Source organism: Vicia villosa, linkage group LG4 (assembly GCF_029867415.1).
Source record: "Vicia villosa cultivar HV-30 ecotype Madison, WI linkage group LG4, Vvil1.0, whole genome shotgun sequence".
Lineage (NCBI taxonomy): Eukaryota > Viridiplantae > Streptophyta > Magnoliopsida > Fabales > Fabaceae > Vicia > Vicia villosa.
In genome coordinates this window covers 182884377-182906932 of record NC_081183.1, presented here as the reverse complement: position 1 = coordinate 182906932, position 22556 = coordinate 182884377, and the positions used below count along the sequence as shown (strand labels likewise).

Here is a 22556-nt window from a genome sequence, read left to right as displayed (position 1 = left end):
TATTTTTTTATTTTAAAAAAATTTAAGACATGACAAATCGATGGGTTTTTTATTGGATAATAATGTAAAATTATTTTACACAATCAATGCATATTCATTAAATCCTTAGAATTTTTTTTTTTTTTTAAATGTCTTTTCTATTAAATCTATTTAAAATATTTTAAAAAAAGCCATTTTTTGAATTCTCTCCTGACCTATATATAATTAATGAGTTTAATTGCTATGCACTGTCAGTGTAAAACTTTTTACACTATCAATGCATTACAACCACTCAATTATATTATTTTTATAAAAATAAAAATAAAAGTCAAACACTTCTAATAGATTAACGGTTGTGATTTACTGACGGTGTAAAACTTCGTTACACCGTCAGTGTATTCCAATTAAATTCATAATTAATTATAGAATTTAATTGGTATGCAATTCACAGACAGTGTAAAACATTTTTACACCGACAGTGAATCGTGACCGTTAAATGTTTATTAAAATTTAATTTTAATTTTAATTATTTATAAAATAATATTTACGAATGATTGTGATGCACTGACTGTGTAAAAAATTTTACACTGACAGTGCATAATAATTAATCTTTTAATTATAATATTAAAATTTAATAATAAAGTATCTTTTGATTTATTGTAGTCAAAATTTTTATACTTTTATTAAAAAAAAATAGAATTTTCTTTTATATATCTTCGTGTATATAAAGACACGAAAAAAGTGTGACTTGGGCTTTCACCATTTCTTCTTCTCTTTTTCTCTCTTACAGTGTTTGTAGCAACTTTCTAACCGTTTCGCGGCGGGATTCTGAACTTCCCGCGTAGAGCACTCTTGCTCTCTGAGGTATGCTACATTACGTTACGTTGCGTTTCACTCAAATTTCGATTTTATTTTTTATGATAACTGGAGCTCTGAAAATCGAAGCTGTTGTTGAATTTGTTTTGTTTATGAATTCTCGTTAGTTTATGAAAATTGATATGAAGAAAGGGTGTATGGAATTTGGTTATTGTTTAGGGTTTATTGCTGTTTGATTTTGTGGAATAGGAGGTTGGAGTTCTGATGTGCATGTACATTGCTTGCGAGGCAAGAATCAAGGAACCAGCTTGGATTGTTTGTATGTTGAATTTTGGATGAAGTTGTTTTTATTTTTGTTTGTGAGAATATTGTATATGTAGTTCGGTTCGTTTGAAATGTTTCATTTTGCTTCCGGAAATAAAGAATGTATAACCAAGTTAAATGTGAAAATGAAATGATGCTATACTCAGTTTGGATTAGCTTTTGAAATTTGTGGTGATTGTCAATTATGATGAGAATTTGATTTGTAACTTAAGAAAAGTCATCGCGAGTTTATAATAGGGGTGGGCAAGTGAGAGGTTGCGATGGGTTACACTTGTCCCGGCCTTAACCCAACCCTAACTTTTTATCAAGTCAATTTTTAGACATGATACTCTATGGGTTAAATTAAGATCAGATCTATTACCTTTGGACTTAGGGTTTAGGGTAATTGAGACAAAATTTTAAGGTGATTATTCAATTATGACTAAATGTTGAAAGTGAAAGATTGATTTTTTACCACCTTGCATTCAAACTTAAGCATGATTATTACAGCAAAGCTTTACTACAAGATTTATATTTTAACCAACTTAGATTTCCTATTTAATAGTGTTTTGCTGCTGTTGTTTTGCCTTTTTATGCTTGTAAATGGTATGGCTGCAGTTTGGTTACTTATTAGCATGAGCTATTTTGTTTTAAGATTCTTTCCTAGGGTTGATTTGAAATCAAAATGAATTTCATTTTGTCAAAAGCACACATATCTGACTGTGCATTTATCTCGTGCATGTGTTTGATATATATGTTTTCATTTAAATGCACGTACTTATGCTTATCTTCTTGTTGTTTGTTGATTTGAGTATTTAAAATGTTCTTTTGGTGAAAAATATATTACTGGATATTTTATTTATTTACTTCAGGAATGGTGTCTCTGATTTTAATCCCTCTCTTTCAGATATCAGTTTATATCATAGTTAACATGTTACTCTAATACCCTAGTCAGTTACAAATTTCGTTTCCTCGGAGAAATCATGGTTTTACTTAGGGTGGGGGATTTGGTTGATAGATTAGTGTTCTTTCAACTTGCTTATTTGAAAATGTGTATCCTTTCAGAAGAACATGAGTAGCTTGGTTGAGAGGCTTCGAGTAAAATCTGATCGCACGCAGTTTTATACTATAGACTTGTCAGATGAGGATGATGACTTAATGCCCAGCAAAAGTCAGAAAACTCAGGAGAAGTTTGAGAGGATTGTTAGAAGCGATGCAGTAAGTTACTTCCTCCCTTTTTGCTTTTACCATTTCTGTGAAATCCATTTTATCTTGTGCTGTTCTCACTTTCCCTAAATTTTGTTTACATTTTTGGTAGTATGGTGTTAAGTGCACTGCTTTGATAGTTAATGCTTTTATTGCTGTAATGCAAAAAATACGTATCTGAATTTTCAGTCAAACTTGGCATGCTCTTGATGAAATTAAAGAGGCAGGCAATTCTTTGACATAATATTAATTGGCGAGAAGTGTTGTGGGAGAATTTTCTGCTTAAACTTGTTGTTTAGATCCTAGTACTGTTTAACTTGGTATGGAATCTGTAATTGCTAATGCTTACTAGATATCTATGGCATAGATTCAGACCTATCTGAGAAATAATACAGTGACTTCCTTCTTCTTTCTGTATGTTTATGTTATTCTAAGTTCTTGCAGCCTCATTTTTATCTGTTCAACTACTTGATATATGTTGTGCTAAGGTTTTGCTATTTGTGATGAATACCAAAATTGTTCAGTCCCATACAACATCATATGTCACCTAGTTATCTAATTTTTTTTCTTAAACTTGAGTGTACTTTATATCGCCAATTACACCAGAAAGCATGCCTTCATTTCAGTCTCCTTGCTTGAACCCTATGGTTCTGATCCTCACTATTCACTATCATTTTGAATGATGAACTCGTGGGATCTTCTCCAATTTTTATGGCATTTGTATGTTGGATCCAAGATACTTAAATTTTGGTATTTGTGGCGTGGTATCTTCTCCAATTTTTATCTCTAAGCATGAATCACGCGTGTTTCGTGATCAAAGAAAACACGGAAAAAATCCGTGTTGAGTGTGAAGCTAAACTTAATAGCTTCTCAAATTCACGGTGAAAAAGACCTTAGACGCGCGGCAGTGGTGACCCACTGGGTTACCAAACATTCCCTTAGTGCATCTTTTGCTAGAATTAGTGAGTCTTTTGCCAAACTTATATACCATATACTAAGTTTTACTTCTATTTAAAGGATATTCTCCTGCGTCCCACACTTGTCTGGACTACTCTAACCTGTCTCTTCAACTAGGACTATATTATTTGCTAAAAGCATGCAACGTAATGGCAATTATTGTTTTCAAACCTTTTCAAATTCTAATAAAATGAATTAAAGATGTGATTAAGTTCCTTATTGGAGTAGCTCTGGGATTGTCACTCCTTGCTTGCTTGATGTGTTTTTCTTGGTTCTGATTTTTGCATTTTTTACTTTTCTAATAAGGTTACTGTATCATTCTCTTCTTTGGTAGTTCTTTATTTACTTTTATTTCATCCAACAGAAAACGATGGAAGCATTTTGTTATATACCCATTTCCATTAATCACATTTGAAGTTAGTTACTATTTTTTATTCATTCATGAATTTTGGCCATCAGGCTGTGGTTATCACATTCACTTGTTTGATGTTATAGCTTTAGACAAGTAAAGTTGTCACCTCTTTTCTCTCCGACTTCTTGTTTTAATGTGTCTGTCGTTTCCAAATAGAAAGAGCATTCCTGTCAAGCTTGCGGAGAGAGCGAAAATCTTCTGAGCTGTGAAACATGCACTTATTCTTTCCATCATAGGTGTTTACTCTTTCCACTAAAAAGCTCCCATCTGGACAACTGGATGTGCCCTGAATGTGTAAGTCTAATACTTTTAACAAATTTTCTTCTTAGGTAATATCTGTATAATACTTGCATTCTCTGTGTGTGCAGGTTAACCCACTTAATAGTATTGATAAGATATTAGATTGTAATATGCGTCCTGCTGTAGCTGGCAAAAGTGATGCTGAAAACTTGGAATCAAAACAAAGCTTGGTCAAACAATATCTTGTCAAGTGGAAGGGACTATCGTATTTGCACTGCAGATGGTAAATTTACTGAAACACATAGACTGTTTTGTTATTTTCAGCTTACAATGGTTCCTTGTGAATATTATAATTTCTATAAATTTCCATTTCCTAGCCTCCTTCTATCTTTTACTGTATCACTATAATTTTCAGTTTTGAGTATTGGGTTCAATTTTCACTATCTATTACTGTATCAATACAATTTCCCAGCTTTTTACGTATTTATTTGCTCCGTATCTTTTTATCATTGCGGCCTACGGGTATTGTCCATTTATCAGCTACATAAATTTTCTCTTTAGGGTGCCAGAGGAAGAGTTTATGAAAGCTTTCAAGAATTATTCTCGATTAAAGACCAAAGTAAACAACTTTCATTGTCAACAGGCAGAAGTCAGACAATTGGATGAAGACTTTGTTGCCATTCGACCTGAATGGACTACTGTTGATCGAATACTTGCATGCAGGTTCAGCTTTTAGCAATTTCCCCCTCTTTTTTCTTATGTGAAAAATAACACAAGATGATTACGTTCATGGTCACTGTACATGTTTTTGAACTTTTGATTGAGTTTGAAATTCATTTGTCCCAGAATGTTCACAGGAATTTTGGTAGAAAAGTGGTTGTTAAGTTAAGTTCAAACTATAATTCTTGAATTTAGGATCACTAATCATTGACCTACAAAGTGAGATGGTTGCTGATTGCCAGAAACAAGTGCTGGGGATGGCAGGTTTAGACAATTTTATAAGTCGTTGCTGTGATTTTCAGGAAAATGGAGTCTGTTTCATTATTCGATCATCACAATTTTCCTCTAGTCTTCTCCTTATAAGTTGATGAGGGAATTTTCCTCCCCTCTGAACTGATTTTATAATTATTTTTCGTTTTTAAGTTGTGAGAGAATTTTGCCACTTAAATATGTTGCTTAATCATTTAGAACTATTTTGGGATAATTTTATTCCATCTTTTCTATGAAAGTGTTGTCAAATACTCAATTCATAGAATATTGTTTAAATGGCACAGGGGAAATGATAATGAGAAGGAATATCTTGTGAAGTGGAAAGAGCTTCCTTATGATGAATGCCATTGGGAGCTTGAGTCAGATATCTCTTTGTTTCAAGCAGAAATAGAGAGATTCAATATGTTTCAGTCTAGGACTAGGAAAATTTCTTATAGCAAGCAAAAAGGCAGGGTTAATGGTGATTCTGAATTGATAATGCAGCAGAAAGAATTTCAACAGTATGAACAAAACCCAGAGTTTCTTTCAGGGGGTGGGTGTTTTGACTGATCTATTATTTTGGCAAAAGCACACCTTTTGTCTTTCCTTTATTAGATTTGAATGATCCTGATTTCATATATTTATGCAAATGAAGGTGCACTACACCCATATCAACTTGAAGGATTGAACTTTCTACGATTCTCTTGGGCCAATGAAACCCATGTTATACTTGCTGATGAAATGGGACTTGGTACTTAGTTTCAATTGTTCTTGTGCTCAATCTATTTATTCCCTCCCCCTAATATCGCTTTTCCTTACTATTATTCCTAATTTGGAGTTTCTAGCTGAAGCATAATTTTGATGGCTTGCTTTTTCATCTTCAGGAAAAACCATACAAAGTATCGCTTTCTTAGCATCTCTTTTCAAAGAAAATGTTTCTCCACATTTGGTGGTTGCTCCACTTTCTACACTACGAAATTGGGAGCGGGAATTTGCAACTTGGGCACCTCAAATGAATGTTGTATGTATACTCAATTTCTTAGTTTCAATTTTATTAGTATATTTAGGCTTTTAATATTTGTTAATTTCTGTAGGTTATGTATTGTGGATCTTCTCAAGCTCGTGGCATTATCAGAGAATATGAATTTTACTTTTCGAAGAATAAAAAGAACAAAAAAGTTAAATCTAAAAAAATAGCTACTACAACAAAGTTGGAAAGCATTAAGTTTGATGTCCTTTTGACATCATATGAGATGATAAACTTGGACACAACATGGTTAAGACCTATTAAGTGGGAGTGCATGGTAAAATTCTACTCACCATTCTAGTGCTAGAACCAGTAAAATTAGGGGGTATTTGGTCTGTGGAAATGTTTTATGTTTCTTAAGATTACAGTTTTATACTTTAACAATTTGTGAAAACAGTAAATGAAAAAAAAACCATGAACCAAACATACCTTTAGTTTTCCAGTTGCCTCTATGGTTACCATCTAATTACATCTCGTTTGTGCTTCAGTGCATTATTCTTGGATGCTAATAACTTAACATCTGTATATACATGATGCATGCAGATAGTCGATGAAGGCCACCGTCTCAAAAACAAGGATTCTAAATTGTTTTCTTCATTAAATCAATACTCTAGCAGACATCGCGTGCTTTTGACAGGAACTCCTCTTCAGGTTTATTTAAAATTTATGCCATTGTGCCATATCAAATTTACTGTATGTTTATGTCTTGACTTTTTATAGCATTGATCAACAAGAACAGAGTTGCTATTTGGCTATACTTAGTTCTAGATGGCGTATTGTGGAACAATATCAGCCTGTTCCTATTTTACTATACTCTAGCACAATAGTGGCTGTTCCTATTTCACTATGCTATAGCACAATAGCGCCGCTATTTGACAACACTCTACTCTGTCTTGTAGACATTACTCCTTCTAGTGCATATTATTGATTTTTTACATAATGGTGCATGCATTGAGTTTTATGTTCGAAGATTGAACCCTACTTGACAACATGTCTGATGCATTTCAGAATAATCTGGATGAACTGTTTATGCTTATGCATTTCCTTGATGCTGGGAAGGTTAGTACGGGACATATATTATGAAAAAGTATGATTATTATGTTATCTAATATACCCCATAAAAGTCAAATGTCTCTAATGGACTTTCTATTTCCTTCTGGTAGTTTGGAAGTTTAGTGGAGTTCCAAGAAGAGTTTAAGGATATCAATCAAGAGCAACAGATTTCAAGGCTTCATAAAATGTTGGCCCCACATCTCCTGCGAAGTATGCATCTATTTCTTTAATAAGTTAAATATTTTTTTTTTCTGATTTTCTTGTCAGCGTTTCTGTTTATGCTCATGATTTGTTATAAAAGCACTGGCTTGTTGGTTGGGGTTTCTTATACTATTTTTGCGTTGCCTTCTTTTGTACTCCTCACACGGTCGATGTTTCCTACATTATCTTTGTGCTTCTTCTGTTTTCAATTTGTGCACTGTCAAATAATCTCGTTCTCTTAGAAATTCAGTCTTCGTGACCACTCTGAAATAATGATTGATGCAGGATGAAGTTGTTGGTCTTGTTTTCATTTTATACTGATATATTAACTTAATAAAAATAATGAGTGATAGTTATTGGAATGATCTATGTTGGATTAGAACTGGTCCAAGAAGATTCTAAGATCTCGACTTTCCTAAAAAGAAACTTTTCTAAAAGAAAAAAAGGGCTACTGGCTACTGATGTAGTCTGGTTTCCCTTTTTGAATTGAAGTGCACGAGTTACTATAGATTCAGAAAGTTAGACTTAGTTTGCGTAACTTTAGTATTCAACAAGGGTTTGACATACTAAATAGCTTATGACAAATAGGATTATCTGAAATGTGGAATCAAATGTTAACCCATGCAGGAGTGAAGAAAGATGTCCTGACTGAACTACCTCCTAAAAAGGAGCTTATTATACGTGTTGAATTGAGCAGCAAACAGAGAGAATATTATAAGGCAATTTTGACTCGTAATTATGAGATATTAACTCGCCGTGGTGGAGCACAAGTAAGATTCACGCTTTAGCAAACTGAACCTTTTTGTGTTCTATTCTTAACCGTAGCTTCATAAAGAAGGAAGCAAAGTGTGTCAACAGTATCTTAAGTAAGTGTTTCATGTGTTTTTTTGAACCAGATTTCTCTTAACAATGTTGTCATGGAACTACGTAAACTATGTTGTCATCCATTCATGTTGGAAGGAGTTGAACCAGTTCTGAACGATGAAAAAGAAAAATACAAGTAAGTTTCGATATTATTATTTTTAAATGCCATAATGGCTGTTGTCTATTAGAAATACTGGTTGCTCAGCTTATTTGGTGCTAAATCTTGTTTCTCTTTTCATTTATAAATGAAATTTGCTAACTTTCTTAACTAAGAGGAAGTATTAATTACTCCTATGTTTATGGCGCCAAAACAAGAAATCTTATGTTTAAAGGAATTGTTTTATCAATTTGAATCAGGGTTACCAAAAGCTATCGATAGTGGCATGGTCCTTGGCCGCTACAATGCCTCCGTCGCATCGAAAATAGTAGGTATTGCGATATGATAGCGCCACCCCCATAAATACTCTTAAAAGCTAATAATTAGGATGGGATATTTTAGAGTTCTCACTTCGTCTCTCTTGTTTCTAGAAACCAACCAATCTTTTTCACACCTCTCTTGTTTGTAAATTTAAGACACCAACGACTTTTTATTGTTAGTATAGTAATACCATGATTTTTCATTTTTTAAATACTTTTTATAACATATAGTTAGTTTACTTTCATTTTTCTCTGTTACAGACAACTGCTGGAATCATCAGGGAAGTTGCAATTGTTAGACAAGCTGATGGTGAAGCTTAAAGAGCAAGGGCACAGAGTCTTAATATATTCCCAATTTCAGAGCATGCTGGACAAGCTTGAAGAATATTGTGCTTACAAGGTATTCATATCACAATATTCTACGTTACTGACAGTTTCTGCACAGTTGATTTTTTTATGCATTTTATTGAATTACTTTTCCTTTTTTTAAACATACCAGCAATGGCAGTATGAAAGGATAGATGGCAAGGTTGGTGGAGCTGAAAGACAAGTAAGGATAGATCGATTTAATGCTAAAAATTCTTCAAGATTTTGTTTCCTTCTTTCTACTAGAGCTGGGGGAGTGGGAATAAACCTTGCAACGGCTGACACAGTTATTATATACGACAGGTACTTTTTACTTATTAAAGGACTCATTTCAATTTTAAATAATATTTCAATCAAATTAAAGTTGGAAATTCCGCTTTCATTGCGGTCCATTTGGGGCATTTGGGTTGCCTTCATTTGAGGCATTTGGCCTTCATTTGGGGCCGGTCCAAGGGCCAAACAACAGCTTTAGGTCTAAAATATTTGGGTCGAATCCCAATAAAGTAAAATTTAGTTATAAATATTTAATGGATAAAGCTAACATGTGCCCCAAAGGCACATATTAAGAAACCTAAATATAGTAAATTAGTATTGGAAAATGTAATAAACACATTAATTATGAACTTTTTATGAAAACAATGCACAATTTCTTAGAAATTTTTTCTACATTTAGCTCTTAACATGTGCCCTAACATGTTAGCATGACCCATATTTAATATGCCATATTTCTAATAGATTCTTTAGTTTAATTGGCGAAAGAGAATGCCTCATATTTATATGGTTATGGTTCATCTCTTAGCTACAACAAAATTTGGTTTTTTTTTTCCAAAGTTTTAAAAGGTCTCACTATACAAATTGCTTTAGGCCTCTAAGTAATTTGGACCAGCCTCACCTTCATTTCCACACCCCAACACCTTCATTTTGTTGGGTGTGAAGGGGTGAGTTTAGTCTCACATGGCCTAGAGATATTTTGTGTAGTGTTTATAAAGCTTGGGTAGCCATCACCTTACAAGCCATTTGTGTAATAAGGTTGAGTTAGGCTCAACCCAAATTCTAAGTAGTAATGCTATTGGCCATAAAAAAGCTCACTGCCTTTTTTTTTTGTAGTGAAAATCTAGAGCCAAAAGTTTATTATGTCTGATGTCAAGCACCTTTAATTGGTATTTTTAGCTTTCATAATGATAACTGCTTTCCCTATACATTTGCAATTTCTTAATGAAAACAAGCTAGTTTGATCATAGTAATTGGCCAGTCATTAGTTATCCTTTTACCATTTTTGTAGCAGTTTCCGTGTTATTTCTGCTAGTATTTACTATTGTCTGTTTTTTTGGTCAAGTATTGTAATCTTTTAATGGCATTAATGGTATAAATTTGACATGTGAACTGTTAAACTACCTTTTCTATGCCTTTTTAAGCTATTGCCCTATGTTACTCACTGAACATTAGGAACATACATATATGGTGCTTAACATGTCAAGTCGTTCTCTTAGCTTGTTTCTTTATGATGGATATTTACAAATACAACAATATGAAGTATACTTGCATTCATATAGCAAGTTGTGGGAACTCTCAATATAGTTCGTTTTTTAATGGCGACAATGCTACCTTGCTGAAAGTTTAATTTTCATAAATTTAAAGTATTGTCTAATTAGGTTCATTTTTTCACTATCATTTGCTGAGCAAACTGTTATTCTACAGTGATTGGAATCCTCACGCCGATCTACAGGCTATGGCCAGAGCTCATCGACTTGGACAAACTAACAAGGTTGGAGCTTTTTTCATAATTACATAGTGGTCTTTGTTTAGTGGGAATATCACAGAAGTTTTTGTGTTTTAGGTGTTGATTTATAGGCTTATAACCCGAGGAACAATTGAAGAAAGAATGATGGAAATGACAAAGAAGAAAATGGTGTTAGAACACTTAGTTGTTGGGAGCATAAAGACTCAAAACTTTAAACAGGTAATAAATTTATTTCTGTTGTTGAAAAATTGAAGTTTTTTGTTCTCCAAATTGATGATAACAGTCTTCTGTCACATTTCCAAACTGTTTACTGGTTGTTTAGTGTTTACAATGTTGGATGAATGATCATGGCTGCAAACCAAAAATATGCCGCAATACTGTGGTGGACGACATTGCAACCTATTGTAGAAGCTTGACAGCAGTAATTAGAATATAATATCTGTACTCAAAGTAATACCAAAAGAACTGCTGAATGCAATAAAACAAATAATAATGTACATCAAGAAAAATAAATTAAAAATAATATAATTCATAAACTTTAAAGACATTGTTGTAAGTCTCGTAAGTTCACTAGAGAATAAAAAACCATCAAGGTCAAGTAACAGAAAATTGAGAAGCAATGCCTGTTTATAGTAGGTACTTTTGAAACTTATGAGACATAAGCTCAACACCTGAATCAAAGAGTTTTTGTAACACATCCTTAAAACTGAGTTTCAACATATATCAGAAATTTCTCAAACACGGAGAACACTCTACATTTAGATCGAAGAAAATATATCCAAGTAAAATGTTGGTAATCATCAACAAAAGTGACAATACTTTTAGTGATCATGAGAAACTATGGGAGACATACCCACACATCACTATGAATCACCTAAAAAAGTTAAGGTGCTAAAGCTCATTTCAACTTACATGGTAAACAAGTAGTAGAAATACTCATGGTTTTTTCAATATTATTTTCAACTTTTCTTTTCCTATATGTTTGTTCAATAGTTTATCCAAACTGTCTCATAGTCATGGTACTTTTTAATATTTAATGGTAACTTCTTACTATTATCATGCATAGGAAGAGTTGGATGATATCATACGGTATGGGTCAAAGGAGTTGTTTGCTGATGAGAATGATGCGGTAGGAAAATCTCGTCAAATTCATTACGACGATGCTGCTATAGACAGGTAATGTAGACCGTCATACCTTGAGTATAACATATGATTATGCTTGATAATTTCCTTTAACATACATTTCGTTATAATAGATTGTTGAATCGCGATCAAGTTGGAGATGAAGAGGCCACTTTGGATGAGACTGACGAGGATGGGTTTTTGAAAGCCTTTAAGGTTGACGCTATATGATCTATTATATACATTTTTGTGCTTCTACCTTGACTTATTTTTGGTCATCTATTATTTTTTTTTGGGGGGAATATTTAGTTAGAGCTGAGTAGTTTGGGTATGGGTGTCTGGGTGCCAATTTAGTTGGGATGTCCATGCCTTCATCTTTTGCTTCACTTCAACTTTTTGCTTAAAAAAACTATACTAAACAGATTTAGGGAATTTACACTAATTACAAGCTACTGTAAACTAAACTGCAACTCCATTTTAATGCATTCCAAGAACTCAGATTTTCCATACAACCCCTGATGTTGGTGAATAAGTACTCTAACTTCCCGGGTTTGGATACTTTTATTTCCAATATTGGGCTATTCAACCAATCCTTTAGTGAGAATATCTACAAGCTGTCCTATTTCGCACATATGGAATACAAATAAAGTAATTATCCCGCTTCTTCTTTATGAAATGTCTGTGTCCCCCTTGACGTGCTTAGTTCAATCATGCTGAATTGGATTATGTGTTACGCTGTTTGTTTATATACTTTCACAGTATAGCTTCATATTTCCTTTCCATTTTATCTTTAAATCTTCTAAAATCAAAGTAAATCACAGATACTTTGTGCCCTAGTCTGAAACTCAAGTCCGATAATCTTAATTCAACACCAATTGTTTCCTTTATAAGAAATGTAATTGCATGAAATCATTTTGTACTCTTTCTTTTAGGTTATGTTCTTTTCATTTACCTGATAGATAATATGTTCTAGGTGGCAAATTTTGAATATATTGATGAAGCTGAGGCTGCAGAAGAAAAAAGTGAAATAGAGGGTAAATTTTCTGTCAGCGGCTCAGAAGGAAAAAATTACTGGGAGGAATTGCTAAAAGACAAGTATCAAGAGCAAAAAGTTGAAGAGCTTAATGTCTTGGGCAAAGGGAAGCGAAACCGCACAAAATTTCTGGTATGTCACTTAGTGTTGATGTGTATAAGTTGTATTAATCTACAACGGAAACTGTTTTGGTCCTGGTCTACTACGAGTTTGTGCTTCCAATTACATTTTGTCGTTTTTTCTCTATTGTTGGTTTCATTGTTATGACCACTGGATCCTATTTATTTTTCCTTGCTGTTGAGTGATGAGTTTGTGCAAATTCATACTTTTTTTCTCTCCTAGTGATTGTGTTTTTGTTGAGGTTATATATATGATTCACTGACTTTCCAGATGGTTTCTTTTAAGGGCGAAAATTTTTCTCGTCTAGAAGATGTAAGCTCTGACGGTGAGGATGACAATTATGAAGTGGATCTTACTGATGGCGATTCAAATTCAACAGGAACTACTACTGCTAAAAGACCTTCCAAAAAGAAAGCTCGTAGTATATATCAATATTTACTTATTATTTCTTTGGTGATTATGAACTTCATTATCTGTCTTTGACTGTGATGTTAATTTATATACTAGCTGCAGAGAACTTGGACCCACTTCCTTTAATGGAAGGCGAAGGAAAATCACTAAGAGTACTTGGTTTTAGTCAAAGTCAGAGGGCTGCTTTCCTTCAAATTTTAATGAGGTTACATTCTAGTTGCTGGTTTATGAGTATGTCTAGTCTTTCCCTAACCCTTATGTATTAAAGAAGGGTTTTTTCATGGAAATATTTGCAGTTTATCTCATTTAGTTAGTCAATAACAGGTTTGGGGTTGGTGATTTTGATTGGAAGGAGTTTATTTCCCACATAAAGCAGAAGACTTATGAAGAAATCAAAGAGTAGTAATCTGACTTTCCATTAAAATGTCACCTATTCTAATTTTTCTTTGCTGATTTATGCCAGAACTTGTATGTAGCTTTTCATATTAGCTTAGTTTTTTGGTAGGGGAGGGGGGATTAGACGACATTAAGGTTTGGGTAGAAAAAAGAGAAACAGTAGCAATATGGATACTGATAAAAATATACTTATGGATTTAATTAGATTGATCTTGAATATACTTGTCTGTCTGTATAGTTGTACATGTGGTCATTCAGGAAATTATGATATTATTGGTCGCTGTTGAGAGTTCTACGCTGGATAGTGATATGGTTTATAAGTGGCTGGCTACCCTCACCGTATGAGCTAGCTTTTGAAATTCAGTTAGGTCCAAACTCATTTTTAGATTTTATCACCGCCTTTGATCTATTGGGCCACCCACAAATGTCCAGTTCTGAAAACTTCATACCTTCTGGTTCTATATATATATATATATATATATATATATATATATATATATATATATATATATATATATATATATATATATATATATATATATATATATATATATATATATATATATATAAAGAAGAAAAAAACACCAAGAGTGACGAGAACATTTAATCTTATAACTTTGATAGTTTATTCCAAATATGATGCAATATTAAATAGTCTTGGGGAATGGTGAGATCCACTTATATGGGTAGATGCATAATTAGTTGCACAGTACAGTATGTTATAATTTTACCCACCACAAGGTTTATTAAATATTGTATGTTTAGTCATTATTTCCGAGCAAGTTTGATCTATATATTTTGAACAGGTATGGAACCCTTTTCTTGTCTCATATTGCTGAAGAGATAAATGATTCACCTACATTCTCAGGTGATAGATCCCTTATTCCTGTGATATTTCTCTCAAGCATCATCTCTCCTATATTTTCTATTAACTTCTTTTCCCTCTCTGTTGAACGTGTCTATAGATGGTGTTCCAAAAGAAGGATTACGAATACAAGATGTACTTGTTAGAATTGCGGTTCTGCTATTGATAAAGGAAAAAGTAAGTTCTTGAAATAAATGCACTGTCTATAAGTTGTTTTTTTTTTTGGATAGTATTGTGTCATTATGCTTTCTTGCTGCCTCTCACACTTGATTTTGTTGAGAGTTGTGTTAATTCAAATTAGCCATTCCTAGTTAGCCTGTGCAACAAGTAACTGTAATAGTTATCATTTCGGAATTTTCTATTATGTTAGTTATGACAGTTAGAGGTTGGTGAAGCTGTTGTAAAGCAGTTAATTCAGTTGCAAGAGATTAGTAAGTGCTAAACTATGTATTAGCAACTTGTATAAATGCGTGGCTTTGTTCCATCAGCCTGATTTCTCTCTTTTTTTTCCCCTTGATCTAGTGTGTAAGAGAAAGAACAAGTGTGTGTTCAAAGTTCAAACAGACTTGACTGCTTGTGTGTCTAATTATTTCAAATTTAGAAACTCTTTAACCTTGAATTCCTTCCTTGAAATGTTCCCATAAATTTTCTTGCTCAAGGTATATTTCATTAGCATATGTTCTTTAGTTTTTTTCATTAACCTGTTCTTTAGTATAAACATTAATGCAGAACACATCTGTGATAGTATCTGTATGTACTCAACTCTATTAAACTATGTTCCCTTTCACTGTTGTGCATGCCAGCTTTGTTCAGGTGATTTATTTGTGGTTTTGATTCCTGAAAAATAGCTGCGGGGGTTTGAAGTTAGTTAGGGACAGGGGGCTACGTTAATTTATGTTATCCCTAAAGACTATAAATCCATTAGTATAACTATGAAAGATACTGATTCTCTACTTAAACTGCTGAAAGGTGGAACAAAGTTAACAATATTTGCATATTTTGATTGGTCATCAACTGTTGAGCAATAACATGTGAAAATAAATCCATTTAAACTTATATTACTTCTATATCATTGCATGGTTTTCCTGTTGTGAAAACCTTTTCCAATTGATCATTTGAATTATTAAACTGTTAAAAATTGTTGCCACTCTATTTACCATATTTACATTATCTTTACTGTTATTACTTCCTCTAGTTGACAAATATGTTTTCTTCATCTTCAAATATGGAATGACAGGTGAAGTTTGCATCAGAAAATCCTGGTGCTCCACTTTTTTCAGATGACATCTTGTCACGCAATATAGGCTTGAAAGTTACAAAGACGTGGAAGGAGGAGCATGATTTAGTCTTACTGCATTCAATTTTGAAGTATGTCTTTTCATAGCTAATTATCTACCATCACAGCCATAGGCAAATGCATTGTATCTTTTCAAAATCTCTGTGTGTGTTACCCTCAATTTATTTCATTTAATAAAAAAAGGTTTTGAATGTTTTTGCATTATTATAATCTTTGCAGGCTATTTTTATTTAATCTAATCCTCTAACATAGTTCTTTTCTATTAAGGCATGGGTATGGAAAGTGGCCAGCTATTGTTGATGATATGGATCTGAATATTCTGATGGTCATCTGTCAGGAGTTGAATATTCCATTCATAAATGTACCAGTAGGACAAGGTGGCTCTCATATACCAAATGGTGCAAATATGACAAATGCGGAATCCTCCAGCAATCAGTATAGGCAGAATAGCAGCAGCGTCATGGCAGTTAATGGGGCACATGGTTCTTGTGATGCTGGGAACCAAGAAAACTTACATCAAGAGTCCTCTACGTTATGTCAATTTAGAGAGATGCAAAGAAAACACGCTGAGTTTGTAAAAAAGAGGTTTCTTCTCTTAGAAAAGTGTATCAATTTTGAGTACCAAAAAGAATACAATGTAAGTACATAAATGCTTCATGGCAAGCAAAATCTTTTTAACACTTTGTTTATTTCTCTTTGGTATGCACATGATTTGAGTTTGATATTTTGTTGAATTATATGTTTGTTTTGTTTCTAATTATTTCACTCATTTATCATCTTAGATTCCAACCTTAATCGTAGCTATGTATGCTTATGTTTAAATGACAAGGTTTATTTTACACTTAGGGTAGATCATGTAGTTACTACACATAACATGATTGGTCTCTGAAGATATTTAGTTGACTTGAATGTGGATTAACTAACCAGTGATCTTTGTGTGCAGGATGATATGAAAGCAAGGGAAGGGACCAATAATGAACTAAAAAATGACCCTACGGCTACAAATGTAGGAAGGCACATATTAGGGGAGACTCACACCGAAACGGTTGATCAACTGCCTCAATTAGAACCAATAAGTATGAATGATACCTATCCATTGACAGCTTTGTCTCATAGTCAGACCATATCAATTGCCTATTTTGCATCTGATAATAATGTATAAATATGTTTACTGTATGCCATTTTGTGCTTTGGTTCTTTTTACTTTCTATGAAGACCATTTGTCACATTTTTAATTTTTCCATTGCTATCTGCATACCAAAATCAAAGATTTGATTGCCGTTCTTCCTTTTCTTGTGCAGCTTTTGAAGAAATCTGTGCTTCTGTTTGTGATAATAATCCAAATCGGTTGACATTATGTTATCTTTACAATGAGGTAATAATGTGTTTTTATTGCCACTCTTCAACTGTTCTTTCTGTATACAAGATCTCTGCATGATACAACAAATGGTAGAAAACAGTTGTATCCTGAGTATCTTTATCAATTATCTTTTCTGCTGTATTGGCAGATGTGCGATGCTGTGGAGAGAAATACTGTGGATTTAGTTCAAGCATCACAGTCCAGAGAGCAGACAGAAGTCAATGCTATGGAGAGAAATACTGTGGATTTAGTTCAAGCATCACAGTCCAGAGAGCAGACAGAAGTCAATGCTATGGAGAATTTCCATGAACTTGCAACCAGTTGTGACCATGTGAACAGAATTCTAACACCACAAAATCAACCCACTTCAGAGCCAATAGCAAATTCTGATTTCAAACCAGATGGTATATCACAGACTGAAGTTTTGGAGCCTGAGTCCAATTTCATCATCCCTCAAGATGAAAGCAAATCTAGAGGTAATGGAGTCTGAATTCAAAAAACAAAGCAAGCAGTTCGAGCTTGATGGAAGAGAATCCTGATGACGTGTCTTCCAGAGACAATGTGGAGAATGATACGAGTTTAATGGCATGGCATACCAGAAATCTGATGCGGTGGTAATTTTTCGGGATGATGAGATGCAATACCTTATAGACATATATTTATTTATGCACCTTTTAGCATATACCTAATAGTAGTATTATACATACTCTCTCTATTTCAATTGTTTGGTTCTTTAAATATTTAAACTTTAAACAATAAAAGTTATGCACCTTTTAGGTTTTAAATTTATGATTTTAGTTAAGGTGATATGTCTGGTGACCATATTATTGTCTTTGTATAGTGCCGTCCTTATTAAACTCCTATCTCATTGAATTTAGAGTCGCATTCATGTCTAAATAAGTGGTTTGATCTAATAATAGTGTTGAGTTCGTGTCTAGCCAAACCTGTCCCTTGTACACTTCTACTTCTAGTAGAAATAAAGTCTCCCTATTCTTCAAATACATACCAAAACCTGTATGACCATCAGAAAACAGAACATCCACGAGGAGGCCGACATCTAGGAAAAAGGAGGTAAGTGATTAAGGTCCATACCTATGGCAAGAAAATCTACCTTCTCACGGTACCAATTAAAGATATACTGACTAGATCTAGTGAGAACTAGTGTTGTGAGAATAATTACATCATCCCAAAGCTTCGCATTCCTCCTCATATGTCATATAACTATAATCCAAACAATCCTATCAAGTTTCTAGCAATTTGGGACTGATAATCTGTCACATGTGACTCCTTGGTGTGAGGGTAGGTGGGAAAACATGTCAAGTATTCTCCAAGAAGGATTTAAAAGGAGTCGGGTAGAAAATTGACGCCCCTAACTTTGAGTTGGTTATAAATTATAATAGGTAGACAACTGTGGCATGCACACAATAAAGAAACAACTTAACACAAGGGGGAATAATGATAAATAAAGATGGTTCTCATGATAACTATTTCAGATCATTCCATTCAAACAAACAAAATGCATTTTAATTCATGAACAAATAAGATAACCAAATATTTTAAGAGATCAAGATATTATAAGCAAGAGATTAAAATAGATTGATGTTCATATTTGACAAATAGTTGAAATAGAATTTGATCATTAACTCTAGCATTTGTAGTCTGGTGTCGTGACTTATAATAAAATTCTAAACTGATATTTGAACTCAATTGTTTTTTATCATCAATCTGATCACTATTTTGCCACATCTTTCCACGCAACTCAAACCTTTGAGAACATGTAGAATAAGCACAATCCATAAGAGATTAACAATCTAAAAACAAACACAAATATGGAATCACAAAATACAGAGTAAAAGTTAAGCCTCAAGTCTAACTTGTAATCTATCATATAAACTTATTTTTTAAGTATGATTCTAGTTTTTCTCAAGTTTTGTTTGATCTATTAGTTTACTTAAATGTATTTCATTTGAACACATGCAAATAGGCAATTCAACTAATGTTTAAATAGATTAACAAGCTAAAAAAGACCAACAAAATTAAAAATTTATTTATATTGACTTATCTGAGCCAATAACATAAATTTTGTGAGATTATTTATTCAAAAGAATTTATGAAAACAATTTATGTCATGGTTCATAAGATGTTTTTTTACCTATTTTTATAAGTTCTTCGGGACAATTAAATTTTATTTTTACATTTTAATTAAAACTATAAAATAAATATAATAATAATAATAAATAAAACAATAATAATAAAAATTATTCATACTTATTTAAATAGGTGGATTAAATAATTCTAAAATATTTTTTTATGATATGTAGTCTAGACTTTTTAACTAAATAGAGTTATACAAAAATAATAATAATAATAATAATAAACAAAATAATAATAATAAAAATTATTCATACTTATTTAAATAGATGAATTAAATAATTTTAAAAGATTTTTTTATGATATGTAGTCTAGACTTTTTAATTAAATAGAGTTATACAAAAGCCTATTATTTTTTCATTTAATTAAAAAATTTGGCTTAACCTAAACATGCTTAGGCTATAGTGACTATCTAATAAAAGTTTCGCTGAACTATGGTGGATCAATTCTCGTTAATCGCACATTCGTGTAGTCGGATCAACTCACATATATCATGAAATGCATGATCATATATTTGACTAGTTAACATATATAATCAACATGAATATCGCATATAATTTTCTGAGACACAGTGCAAGTAAGAACACATAAATACTTCACAATGGTCATCAGAGAGAAATCAAAACAGACTTACAAAATACTCTATATTTGCTCGCACAAAATCTTTGATACTATGTGCTCTAAATCAAATAAGGGACTTAGGTGAATAAATGAGCTTTTATGTCCATCCATAGATTGAGTCAAGTTTAATAAAATTAGATAACGTCTCATTACATCTTTTGATTCTCTTATGTATTTGACGAAATTTTAAATATGTCCCTTGTTTCGGTAAATGCACATCCGGAAGATTTTTTTTGGTTGTCAAAAGTTGAATTTTTCCATATGTGTATATACAGAAGTATTTTAAACTAGTGAACATTTGAGAAAATGATAAATTAATTCACTTCAGAGAATATTCTGTAGGTACATCTACAAAATGACTTAGCGCTAGAATGTTCTGTAGATGCAATGCACTTACGGAAGTATCTGGTATATTTTGAATCAGCATGATCACTCTCCAATTGTTACATTTTTTCTTCAACACTCACCTCTCCACAACCTAAAAATCCTACATCATCAATATCATTTTTCACTCCAAAATTCTAACTTTTTAGTGCAACAAATCAAACGAAGCAAGAGAAGACTGAATTTCAGGTAAATAATCATCTTTGTTCATTGCATTGCTCATATTATGTATCAATTTTCTGTCATAAAAAGTAACGCTGCTTTCCTAGGTACATGAACAAAATATGTTGAAGACGAACACGTTTCAGATGTGCATCTACGAAACATGTTTGTGCTATTTTTTCAATAGTCTTGTGATTTTGTGTTATTGTTTACAAATAGTTATGGTGCACCCCGATAATATCTCAAGAGAATTAGTTCATTCAGTGGATGTTTCACCAAAGAGTGAAGGGGTAGTCGTAAAGACGATCGATATCGGCGATGACTTTAATAACAAGCAAGAGTTTGATGATCATGATAGCATGCTAACATGGATTCGTAGGAATGTAACTAACCTTAATTTTGGTGCGATAATAGGAAGATCAGATAATAATACGACAAGAAGAAACGCTTTCGTAACAATGTTGTGTGAAAGAAGCGGGAAATACCATCCCCATCTAAGGAAGTTTAAAAGAGACGACACGAGTACTAGAAAATGCGAGTGTCCATTTAAAATTCGTGGTTATATGTTGGCAAGCAAGAAGTGGAAATTTAGTGTTATTTGTGGCTCACATAACCATGACTTATGTGTGTTATTGCTAAAAAAATGAAACTAGGTGAGGCAATAAAAATGGACGAAGTTATCCCTCATTGGAAAAGACTTAGTTTTGATGATGATGGTTGCATCGAAGTCGAAAAATTGAATATCTCTATTAATTCCAAATTGGAAGCGATACAAGAGAGGTTATTGAAAGCCTAAGACAACATGAAACTTCACATCAAAGAACAATTGCGGAAGATTGGATATCCCGAAACAACCGACATGAAACCGCCTTCTCAACCGATTAAGACAAAGGGTGCACCGAAGAAATTGAAGCCTACACCGAGTGACAACTCAACTACAAGGGCTCCTTCATATTATGAACACGTCGATAAACTTTTTCTCGACTCACTGACTCTGAAATCTCAAAAATCTCAAACAAGTTCAAATAAAGGAGCACGCATAAGGAAACTCCTCCGACACCTATTCCGCCAAAAAATTCCAATCACCAAAGAGATGCCTATTCCATCGAAAATTCTATTAATAGATGAGATGCCAGTTTTTTACAAAAATACATCGAGCGGATGTCAACGTTGCTGACGATAATTGCGGTTATCGGGCTGTCCCGGCGTTGCTAGGTAATGGAGAGGATAGTCATACGCTCGTCCGTCATCAACTTATCCAAGAGCTGAAGACGCATAAAGATTCGTATGGTGACAAAATTAAATTTGAAGCGCTTAACGAAGCTCTTGGTCCTTGGTTGGACGCTTACGAACCAGTGTCAAAATGGATGAAATTCCTTGAAATGGGACAACTTAATGCATGCGCGTATGATAGGGTGTGCATTGACTTGACACGTTATGGTTTTTCGAAAACATTTTTCCCCTCCGCAGCGCACCACCTACAAATCCAAATGATCGTATCATGTGTATTGGATGGATTTAATAATCGAGTCACTTTGTGCAAGTTTACTTGAAACCGGAATGCCCCATACCACCTACGTCACCAGAATGAACGCTTCATCATTTCGAAGATGCAGAGAGGTGGCCGGATCTTTTTCTTGATAGGATGCGCAATTCGAAAGATTAAACAACATCGAGAAGGAAGCGAATAAGGAAAAGTCAAAATTGGAACCACCAATAGATTTAGCCGGCGATAGTTCTTTTGATGTGTTTTGTAGTTTCAAAGTGTAATGTATGCACTCTTTAGCATTGCAATATAATAATTTTTTCTCAATGATAAATTCTAATGGAAGGTTTAGTTTGGTGTTTATGTCTTTTTTAAATTCTGGACTGTATTATAATTCTATTATGCTAAATAAACTAACAAGGAAATTTCCGTAGATGTATCTATGGAAGGATCAAAATTTGCAAATTACAGGTATTTTTCGTAGATATACCTACAGAACCAAAATATCTATGTTCCTTCTGTGGATATACCTATGGAATATTCTGTGGCAGAAAATGGATGGTCCATATTCACTTAGATTTTCTATAAATTTGGGGT

The 22556-nt window shown here is 33.2% G+C and overlaps 1 protein-coding gene across 1 annotated transcript; it reads left to right on the top strand.

The window, feature by feature from the left end:
- The first annotated feature begins 740 nt into the window (after positions 1-740).
- Positions 741-18215, top strand: LOC131600489 (CHD3-type chromatin-remodeling factor PICKLE-like). The gene is made up of 31 exons (XM_058872646.1): positions 741-843; positions 2164-2316; positions 3830-3967; positions 4042-4196; positions 4475-4636; positions 5188-5435; positions 5538-5633; positions 5767-5903; positions 5977-6186; positions 6453-6560; positions 6918-6968; positions 7073-7172; positions 7791-7933; positions 8060-8163; positions 8706-8844; positions 8944-9113; positions 10509-10575; positions 10648-10770; positions 11618-11727; positions 11808-11889; positions 12647-12838; positions 13112-13247; positions 13334-13442; positions 13562-13636; positions 14440-14501; positions 14599-14675; positions 15736-15866; positions 16063-16432; positions 16739-16871; positions 17097-17170; positions 17304-18215. The coding sequence occupies exons 2-31, from the start codon at positions 2170-2172 to the stop codon at positions 17643-17645; spliced, it is 4191 nt and encodes a 1396-aa protein (XP_058728629.1). The 5' UTR covers positions 741-843; positions 2164-2169; the 3' UTR covers positions 17646-18215.
- Positions 18216-22556: the final 4341 nt, after the last annotated feature.